Source organism: Blennius ocellaris (assembly GCF_963422515.1).
Source record: "Blennius ocellaris genome assembly, chromosome: 7".
Lineage (NCBI taxonomy): Eukaryota > Metazoa > Chordata > Actinopteri > Blenniiformes > Blenniidae > Blennius > Blennius ocellaris.
The window spans coordinates 22239080-22250383 of NC_137656.1; the positions used below are offsets into that span (position 1 = coordinate 22239080).

The 11304-nt window shown below is 44.3% G+C and overlaps 1 protein-coding gene across 1 annotated transcript; it reads right to left on the bottom strand.

Moving 5' to 3' along the window:
• Positions 1-471: 471 nt before the first annotated feature.
• Positions 472-10956, bottom strand: angptl2b (angiopoietin-like 2b). The gene is made up of 5 exons (XM_080499436.1): positions 10474-10956; positions 5189-6105; positions 2908-3101; positions 1685-1955; positions 472-1599 (listed from the first exon to the last, which is right to left on the bottom strand). Exons 2-5 carry the CDS (start codon positions 6078-6080, stop codon positions 1400-1402), a joined length of 1557 nt encoding a protein of 518 aa, XP_080355562.1. The 5' UTR covers positions 6081-6105; positions 10474-10956; the 3' UTR covers positions 472-1399.
• Between the last annotated feature and the right edge of the window lie 348 nt (positions 10957-11304).

Here is an 11304-nt window from a genome sequence, read left to right on the forward strand (position 1 = left end):
TAGCTAATTCAGTCAGCAGGGAGTCCATTTTAACAGAGCTCGTGAGCATACTTCTTTCTTTGGCGGGAGAGACGTGTATGATGTCATGATTTGACAAATTTCAATTTTTGCCCAATTTTAAACGTCAAGACAGAATGCATTATGTCACACTTTTATTTTCTTTGTTTTCAAGTTTTGCTAAACAATATTTGTTTACTTATCCAATGATTCAGCCTTCTACTATACCACTTTAACAAGCTTGGTTGTGAACAGTGGTTGGAGATCCTGCTGATACCAGCTGATTATGAGCAGCTACACTCATGGTACATTCAAACATTTATTCATTTGAGGTTTAAACGTGAATTTAATACTGTCTAATTGACCAAATCCGATTGTGTCCACTGATGTGTCAACAGTTTTGTGCATCCATGGAAATGGGAATCCAGACGAAGCTTCTCATCGCCTTTACTAAATAAGAAAGACGTCAACACCCAAGCTGTACATATTTTATTGCAACTTAATAGTGACATAACAGGTTTTAATACATTATATTACAAAGATCTTATGTACAAACGCAATATGTAGGCTCTATTGAAATCAACAAACCACTATTTTTATACAGTAAATACAGTGCTTGATTCATTCAAGCAGATTGATGCATACCTGTTCAAGCAATTCAAGATTTCAAAACAAGTATTTCTTTAAAAAAAAAAAAAAAAAAAAGCAGGACGTAAAAGAGAAGGTACCTCATCAATTTTTTTTTTTTTTTATAAAGATTCAGTTTTTATATTTAATTTTTCGTAATGAAAGTCGCAGGTGTTTGAAATAACACTGTATAAGAGAAGAAAATGGGATTATATTGTGTTGTAAACTATGCTGTAAAGGGGGGGAAAGGCCCTGAAGTCTGAAGCTGTTGTACCACTCAGTTATTATTAACATCTCTGTAAAATTATTCTGAAACGTACATTAAGGATGAAATGGAAAGAAAGTCACTGGATACATTTCCTGTGTCAACCTCATTGTTTTGTTACGGATTAAATAGATATTGTAGGGATCCTATTTCAAAGCAAATCAAATCAATTGAAGCGCTGCCACCTAAGGTTCTTGCTTGCAAACATATATAAAATAACTCCTGAGCAATGAGCATGTCTTTATATGTCTCATAAAATAAAATGAAAAATAAAAATAAAAGCACAAACAACTGAATACCAGCATGTAAATTTATTACATGATTAGAGGGACTTTATTTTTTTTTTTGCCCTGATGTTTGGATTATTGCACTTTTAACATCATCTATCTCTCGGCCATCTGACTTGGTCTGATGCCACGATTAACCAAAACAAACAAACAAAAATAAAATATACGAGGCCTGTGAAGAAGTTTATTGAGCGACGCAGCACAGTGTGTGTTCCTGGGAGGTTTAGTGGAAAGTGTTTGGGTTTGGCCGGATCATCATGACAACTCTCTTTAGCGAATAAGCTCCTCCTCTGAACTCCGCCCAGTAGACGCCGTCTTGGTAGCGGCTGCGGTAGTGTCCCCCTCTGTACCAGACGCCGTTCAGATTTGAATGGGCGCAAGAGTTGTACCACCAGCCTCCCTTCTGGTAGTGGGCACAATTTCCTAGAAAAGGAATAAAACAGTCAGGTGGCTGCGTGCATGAAAAAGGATTGAACTATTGCGCCCAGACTGTTTGTAATGTTTTTACCTGTATAGGCGTCATGGTCTCTGTCCAGTGTGGTAAACTGTTTGCCGTTGTGCCAGGTGAGGGAGTCTCCAGCGTTGCCATGATATCGACCCACCCTCAGCTTGTAGAAGTCGGCCTCGGGCTCCAGTCTGAAACTGGCATACTCTGCAAACACCTTCCTTCCCGACCAGTCCTCCAGCGTGACCAGCAGCTTGTAGTTCCCCTGGTTAGTCAGCCAGTAGATGTTCTCGAGACCCAGCCAGTACTCGCCGTCAATATTGCCAAAGCCTTGCTGTGAAGTTCAGTGATAAGAGAAACACTATCAGTACGATTAGGAAATCCTCTTTGGATGTTCTTTGAACAGTTACTTTGAATGTCTGGGTGATGATTCAGGGTCGTTGCTCATGCTCTGGAGGTAATTATGAGCTTTAGCTCTTCTACGGGGTTGTTTATCGTCAAGGAACATTATTATAAATGGACCCTCCGAGTCAAGTTTTTAGCTTACTTCGGGTGTCCAGATTTCTGCCCGTTATTTTGCTATTGAAAATAACAGCAAGACAATGTGCATTTAGCTGAAAATACATCACTCTGTATCCTGTCTTCCTACTTTGTTCTTGCTCTGGCCGTACTGTACGTTGGTCTGTGGCGCCTGAATCATGGAAAGACTACTCATGTAGAGAACACAAAAGCAATTTCAGCTGTCATGTGGTTTTAAGTTTTTTTTGCAGTAGTTGTGGAAACATTTCTATTCTTGTCTTGGGGGTGGATTTAATCAGGACTTTTGTGTTATTTTGGCTTACACCCAGTTGTTTACCAGTAACGTCTTTCCCCCATGAGAGAGGGATTCTTGTTCACAGTACAGTGAAGATCAGTTTATATGGGCAAAGAAAATCACACTTGCCATCAAATAAAGGCTACATTTACAGGGTAATTTTTGGACAGGTATTCCAAATACTATCCGGTAAGGCAACATTTAAATCCAACGTCTCTGTTTTTTTTTTGGGGGGGGGGTTATTTCAGGGTGACATAATTCCGCAAGACCAAGAAATGCGACTGGAATTAATGAGTCATAAGGCTGCGATGGAGGCAGGTACCACATCACGACTTCATTAGACACATGAAAAGTTCAACAATCACCTATTCATTCGTCCTTCACACCTGGTTAAAGTCAAAACACCTCGCACATGTCACCAGTTTCCCCTCCAAACTATGAGCTCCTTGACTTGGTTATGAGGCTGTCGCACCTTGTACGTCTCCCAGTTTCTGAAGAAGTTGACAGAGCCGTCCACCCTCCTCTGGATCACGGTCCAGCCCCCCGGGTCGTGTCTCTGGTCGCACCACACTTGCATAAGCCGGTTTGCGTTGTCTGGCTTCACCAGGTACATGCCGCTGGCAGTGTGGCCGTCTTCCAGAGCCTGCAGACAGTCCTTAAACGGACCTGAAGCAGAAGATCACGACATGAATTCTTCCACATGTAAAACCCAGACAGCTTCAGCAGTGGCTTAAAAATTAAGAATAGGAAACAGAGGAAGAAGAGAAAAAAAACCCCTCATTGACACAAAGAGTTATTATATTCTGCCATAGGGAATCCCATTTTTCAGAAGAGGCTCTCATTTTAACTGTAGGATTGACTTTGGCTGCGTTGCTCACAAGGGAAATGGCTGCCGGCAGGGGCGCCAAAAGAAACACTGGCATGAGGGCAAAGGGAATCCTAACTCCTGAATGATGAAACAGTAGCAAAAAGCTTCAATCATTCACAATAGTTCAGGCTTCGGGATTGTTATTTTGACAAATTTTTCACTTTTTCTCTCCTATTTTATGTCATTATCAGAAAAGACAACTCAGGTTTTGAGGAGAGGATTTCCTGGACAAGTCTGATTAGGCTTTCAAATCAGAGTTTAACATTCCACTGCTTTGCCAGGAAGTCTGCTGTGGTTTATCTTTGTGTGAGTGTGTGTGTGTGCGTGCGTGTGTGTGTGTGTGTGTGTCAATTTTGCTGTAAATTGTTTGAAAAAACAGGAAAACCTCTGCAACATCTCAGATGTATTGCTTACTTGTGACCAAGAAAATACACAAACGCCTGCCAGAGAACAACAGCAATGCAGGGTCAACTGTGAGCCAACCAGCAGCAGTTGTGCTCTAAATGCTTTGAGAATTTGGTGCAAAGTCAAGCTTTTATCGGATTCTATGTTGCAGATTGCTGAGATGTGATTTGCATGCTGTATGTGCCAGTGTGATTTCACCCTTCATTCCAAACCTGGCAGATTCGGGAAAAACAGTAATGAGGCGAACGGCTCCCCTGGTACAAATAGCTGTGAATGTGTTTAAGTTCTCAAGATTTCACACTTGCACGGTTTGCCAACTGGCATGCATTGCAAAGTGTTCCAATACACAGAAGGGAAATGAGAATTCAAATGGGTTTTAGGTGCATCAAAAAGAGAGAAAAAAAGATGCATTTGAGAGAATCGACAAAGCTCTTGCTGTTATCTATCCTTATGAAGATTGTTTTTGGTTCATGCAATCACTGTGGATGATATCTGTTTCATGGCCCACAGTCAGTCATCCATTTACTCTCAGGAATGTCTCTGTTGAGCACATACAAGCCAGAAAGTTGCCCTGCCCTGCCCTGCTCTGTTCTGCCTGATAAAGTTTGCTGCTTCGGTGGAACATATGACTGATTCTCGCCTGGTGCAACTGGAACAAATGACATCACTGGCTGTGTGTATCTCTTTCTGTTTGCACCCCCTTTTTTTTTTTCATCTACTCCATCTCTGTGTTTTCTCCCCTGTTTCTGTTTTACACATATCTCCCTCTCTACTGGTGCGTGGTATGTCGCTTTCTGTCTGTGTTCGGGTTTTATGTAACTTTGTTGGGGCTGTTAGCTGCATTTCTATCCGGAGGAAATTACTTGCCTCCTTTCAAAGAAATCATACAAAGGCTACTGTTCATATGAAGTCTAGTGAAAATGGCAAGTGGAAGCACAAAACATCTATGGAAAATGGTCACAGTAGTCACAGTGGGGAAGATCTGATCTTTTTTTTTGGGGGGGGGGGGGGCTATTTTCCATCAAGATAAAGTTTTTAAATGAACGGGAACAGCAACAGTCAGTTTACTGCCACTGATCCTGCAAAAAAAAAAAAACTCTTTACATCAATTTTTGAATCTGTTAACATGTGTTTGAAGGTTCCACCGGGCTTTCGGCCAGCTATCCATCTGGGCACACACATATTTACCCTGCTAATATGCTTTGTGTTGTTGTGACGGGTAAAATCGTGGCAATTAGATGATATGCATCACAAAAGGCAGGAGACAACAGCATTTCTGTTCCCACTCGCCCTTTGCTCTGGAAAACTGTGGGACGACATCAAAATGAATGGTTGAAAGGATCCCTGGTCACGTGATTAATGGCTGAGCAGCTCAGACATGCAGCCTTTTGTTTAGACTCGTATTTGTGATGGCAACTGGTGTGTTTGGTAGGAATTGATGGGAAAAAAACCAGATAGTATCACTCTTTGTTGAACTCACCAGAGGGCTTGTCGGTGGTGGACGGGCTGTGTGTACCAGCCGGCATCGTAGGGAGAAGAGAGGGTAGAGATTTCTGGTCACTCTGGATCTCGTTGCTGATGGGGTTACTGATCCGGGGAAGTACAGGTGGCTGATAAGGCTTGTTGAGAGGTGGTGATGGTGGAGGTGGCTGTGGCCGTGGCTGAGGGACGGGGACGGGGACAGGGGCATAACGGGGAGGAGGTCGACTTTGGCACTGTTCCTCCAAGATGGCAATGAGAGTCGACTGATTCGTGGCTAAATAAGCCAGGTGCTGGTACTTGTGCTCAAGATCTTTGTATCGGCTGGTTAGCTGTTGCATCTGAGACGTCTGGTTCAGTATCTTGTTCTCCATCTGGGCCAATTCAAGGGCATTGTCTCTCTTCCTTATGATTTCATGGAGCAGCTGCATGTAAAGCTGAGTGACTCTGGAGTTCATATTTCGACTTTCCTTCCTCAGAAGCTTGACCTCATTGACAATACCCCCGTCGACCTCCACCAGCTGCTGCAAAGTCTCGATCTGCCTTTTCTGCTTCTGTAGCTCCACATTTAGCAGCTCCAGCTCCTGTTTATTGACCCGATTCTCCAGCATGGCCTCCGGCTCCTTGGAGTTCACACAGATGGCTCCCGTCACTTTCTGTTGAGGCACAATGAAAGTGTAGGAGCATTTGTCCTGCTGCTGGTCGGCCGGAGCGCGCTTGCTCCTTCCAGCATAGAGAAACTCTCTCTCGAGACCGTCCTCACTGCTCTCAAATTCCTGGGTCCTGTCTCCTCCATGGCTGCTGTCTGACAGGCTCCCCTGCGTCTGCTGCACACCCCAGGCTAGTCCATAAACTAGAAGGAGCCCCAGCAGGACCACTGAATGGGGATCCATGAGTTAGTGTCAAACCCACCAAACCCTAAAGAGAAGGAAAAAAAATGGGGGAAAAGCACAATTTTATTGTCGTCATAACTAACTTATATGGAGGTTTAGCAGGAGGCTGTGTGGACATAGCCATGCATTGATTTATCCCGAGCTATAACAGTTGAAATTGTTTCTTTACTGCTCTTTTTGAGACCAAAAAGAAAATGTCCATCAGGCTACATTCACACTGACGACACTGAGGAACAGAAGCCCTGACAACACGTCTCAGCCTCTGCAGGGCTGGAGGTCATTACACCTCCCTGAATCGAGGCTCCTGAAATAGATTACATCTGAAAGGAAATGGCTCGTGGGCCCCGCTGAGCGCCACAGTGACCGCCGCAACTTTCCATGACATTAAACACACGGCCGTCACATACAATATCAGTAATCTCCTGGTTGCTGCACTGTACATATCACCATTGACATGCGTACACGTGGCTGTTCTCCCTGTTGGTTTAAAGACGTACTTCATTGAATGTATTGAGTCTTGCTCTTAGTTTGTTTAAACGATTTTACATACAAAACATGTTCCTCAGTAACTCTCCCCATTGCCCCTCAGAAAGCATTTCTTTTGTCTGATGATATGCTGATTTCTTTGGTCAGTTTCATTACTCGTAAGGGTGTGTGTTTAGTTTAGTTTGCTCTTTTGGCTCCAGCCGTCTTTGGGTGATTGCCATCACGAGTCCTTTACACGGACAAACACTCCTATCTGTTCCCCTCTGCAGGCCCGCACATATTTGCTTATGGAAAAATTGAGACACTACCAGATGATGCTATTCAAGGAACTGTTTCAAATATTGAAACATCAAGCTTGTGTGTTGCCATTACCAGAGGAGTAAAATGAGATGCAATCACGCTTTAGCAATAACTCATGAGCATGTCTTTCTGTTTTGACTGTTATGCAAAAGGTTGACACTGACCAAGAAGAGGGATGTTTTACATAATGATATCTTACTTGTCTCCATAGAAATCCCTGAATATATCCGAGTTACAGCCCTGTTCAGATTACAATCGTTATAAAAAAAGATTTTTTCTCGATGACTTCACTTAGTGGCACAGCCCTTTCCCCTGAGAGTTCAGGAAAATGAGATGCTTCATTGTTTGGCCAAGATATTCATTGTATTTTGGTTTGGAAAAATAAGTGGAGGCAGGGTTTTTTTTTTTTTGATGATGTTGTGGTGTTATTAGAAGAAGCCATGCCACTTATGGCTCAGGTGAATATAACTCCTGTGTAAGGATAACAAGGCCTTGAACTCCTGGGGCACCTTAATTGAAAGCTGCTGCATACTGGACTACAGAAGGGTCCTGTGTAACACTTCTCCAGAGTCAGAAGGGGCCTTTCTCATCATAAAGCAGTATAGGGAGTCCTTATATTGACTGTGTGAGAGTTGCGGTAGCTTTGTCAATCTTCCAAGTGCTTCCCTCACACATCAGTGGTAGCCTCTCTCTGTGTGAGAGATACAATGTTGAGCACAAATTTGGGAAGAGAGCTGAAATGTTTTCATCTCGGTAATCTGGGCGTGCAGCCAGCACATTAGGTTGGAGACATGGAGAACAGAAATGCAGCATTCCCCAAGAACATGACTCTTGGCACCTTCGACCCTTCTGCTTTTATCTGTCTAGAATCAAATGTGTAAACACTTTTTCCAACTGGATCAAAAAAAATGCATATGAACAGTCATCTGTGCAAACTAAGTATATATCTTTGTGAATTTCTCTGAAAATCTTTGCAGTACAGAAGACCGCTAGGTCCCATTGTCCAGGCTACATTGTTACAACACTACCCAACGCTGAAAGACGACTGCCGTGAATAAGAAAAACTTAAAGACGAGAGCAGTGTCTGTTTCAAATTCACCACAAAGCTGCCCTCTGTCAGCACAGCATCATCTCTTTCATTGTACTAATCCTGCTTACAAAGCCCGGGCTCGATGACATCAGCCTTGCCAATGCTGATTGATGCAAAGGTTGCAGCGTCACAAATATTTTTCACCCTACTCACACTGATACTCATTATCAGTTTCAACAGAATTAATGTTTGCAGATCAAGCCCCCCCAAGGACATCGCTAATAACAGTTTACCAGTAAACCCAAACTGAGATAATGGAGCCGCTGGGAGCCGCTCAGAGTCTGTCCCTTGTAATGTGCTGATGACTGTATTTGGCCAGTGGCTCCTGTGGTTTCTCCCTCTCGAGAACGAGCTGTCTCACTGAGAAATGCCGTGTGATTTGCCCCTGCTGCTGCTGTGGAGGAGTCCCATTTTGGACGTAGTTTGCCTGGAATCTCCTGCTCCAGGGTTCACTACACTTCAAAGTTGCGGGAAAAATGTTTGCAGCTTGTGATGAAATGTGTTTTTGTCATGTGCGTGTCTGAGTGCTTTGCTGTTAATGTGTGTTTTTCAAATAACAACACTCCGAGGCACAACAGAGGGTCCCATCTGCCCCAGCAGAGACAGCCTGTTATTAAGCCATCCTCAGGCTGCCACAGGGAACAGCACTGAGCCTCGACCACCGTCTTTGCTGTTAACAGCCCTCGTGGAACATTATTCTCCTAAAATCAGTTCCACCTAAAGAAGTTGTTATTGACCTGGCCAATGGCTGCAATGATTAACTGTTGTTGAGAAGTTTCATCAAAGTGTGCACCGCTCTGAATGAGCCTCCTCATCGTAACGTGACCGGCAGCCACTCTCAGGTAATTCCTTCAAGCCTGCTTCACACCTAGATGTTTTCATTTTTCTGTCTTCAGGTGGTAAATCTGTATTCATAACACTCCGCCTTCTGGGTTTTACTCGGTGTTAGATGAGGTGTGATAGGCGTGTGCGGCGGGTCAGTCACTGCGCCTCTGTGCTCGAGCCTTTTTGGTCATGCTCAGCACATATTAATTAGTAGGTGGGCAGCCCTGCTCAGACCAGTTGATGTGTCTCACCCCAGCCCCTCTCATTTCAACATGAGCATGGCATTCCTCACATTCTTCGTCACCTCATTAGAGCGAGCTGCCATGCTTGCATGTAAAGTCGATGGCAGTGGCAGACAGAGAGCGCCGGACCCGTCTGGCTGGAGGACCAGCACCCCCCTTCATCCCTGTCGCACCTATAAGACATGGTTTCGACTGACCCATTTCATTCTCGGTGTCCTACTTTCTGTCTGAATGCTTCATAATCACATCATCATCATTCTCAACAGGAGATCACAACAAGACTACACAGCACCTCATTTGTCAGGAGCCAAACGAGAAGTGGGCACGCTGCAGAACAGCTTTGTTCTGTGAGTTCAAATTAGTGCCGACTCCACAGAGAACTGGCAGAGTCTCCAGCATGACACCCAATATGCGTTGGATCAGAGTCAAATTCAATTTGTTCGTGGTAATATGCACTATTGCTTTACCTTGGGGGTGACCTCATTCTTTTCTCAAGCATGTAATCCCTGTTTCCATGTAACATGACATTTGGGACGTGATTAGGCTCAAGTACCCGTTCAATTTGACCTCCACCCAAAAAAAAAAAAAAAATAGCAGTGTTTGTTTTGACTGTCTATGAAGTAGGAGAATTTCCATCTTTGCTCAAATTGGGGATTCATCCAGTGCCTCTCTGTGCTTGGTGCCTCTGTCTGTGATTTCAGATGGGGAGGCAGGGGGTCTTGGGAATTGTTTCGATAAGTTCCAGCACCTCAAAGCCCCCTTATCCAAACACTTCCCTGGCAACAGAAACAAAGACAGGATTCAACTGCCTGCCTGCCCGTCCTCTTGTGTCCAGGGGAACATCCTGAAGCTGAGGTCTGCTTGACATTTGTAAAGTTGCCTCGTTTTCTTTTTTATTAATAAATAAATGCTACAAATACACATTACTTGTAATAATGTATTGCTCAAAGCTCTTGCTGTATAAAGTCTCTCAGACTTCATTTGGCACTCCTTTGGTCCTGTGCTGGATTTGATCAGGAGCACAAAAGCACTTTACAGTTCTTGAAAACTCACTCCAGCATCCCTCTGTGCTGAATTAACCCCCTCAGAGTCAGAGGGAGATGACAAAAACGAGAATTTCCCTTCAGCATCAAAACTGCAAGTCAGATAAGAGATGCTGTAAGGTCAGCGCTGAATGTAAAAGTCACTGTTGAAGTGCGGCAGGTTGAGAGCAACATCTCTGACTCCACTCAAACAAGATGACAAAGTGCTTAACCTTTGCATTAGAAGTGTCACATGGCTGATTGATTCTGACCCCACGCCAACTGTGGCCATCATTCACTCTCTGGTTACATGTGAAGAATTCAACATGTTTCTCCTATGTTCACGTGATACAGACATGCACTAATCCTGCCCGATGAATGAGAAGAGTTCTAAACCCCTTAATGAGACAAGGTTACATAATCCTTACCAGATAACTGCACGGTACAGATGACGCTCCCTCAGTTGCCTTGCCCTCCTGCCAGAACCGTTTGAAGTTTCTCCTGGAAGAAAGTCATCCCAGAGTGTGAAAGCGGCACGTTTGTGTTCCTCCTCTTCCTGCGCTCTGCTCGTCTGGTTACTCGCTCTTTGTCACCTCAGTCCATTCCAGCAGTGGGGAGGTGAAGTGGGTTTCAGAGCCTATTATTAAAAGACTGTCATTACCGCAACAGAGGCTCAACTTGTTCAGAAAAAAAAAAGAAGTCTTCAGCATGCATTGGAGTAGATTGTTCCAGTGTCCACTTGAAAAAGTGGGAATGCTTTCAGGAAATGACCGGTGACTTGTGTTGGTTGGAGGTAGTTTCCTGATGAATAGTTGGGAGTCCAGGGCAGGTTGTGTACTGCCTGTGGCCTGTTAGGAGAAGACTGTCACTTTTCTGTGGGCCGAATCCATCACTTCTGCCTCACAGCTCTAAGAGGCTGTCTCTCTCAACTGCACCTCTCTCTCTCTCTCTCTCTCTCTCTCTTGCTCTCTCTCTCTCTCTATCCCCCTCTCTCTCTCTCTCCCCCTCTCCCTCTCCTTCGTGCTTTTAAATTATGAAAAATCCTCTCGCAGTGTTGCAGTAGGCAGAGCCTCCCCCCCCCCCCCCCCCTCCCTTAAAATGAACACTCTCTTGTTTAAAGCAACAGCCTTCTTTCTACACCCCGCCTCCCCCCCCCCCCCCCCCCTCCCTTAAAATGAACACTCTCTTGTTTAAAGCAACAGCCTTCTTTCTACACCCCTCCTCCCCATGGCACAAAAGAGATCCACAAGCCTGCACAA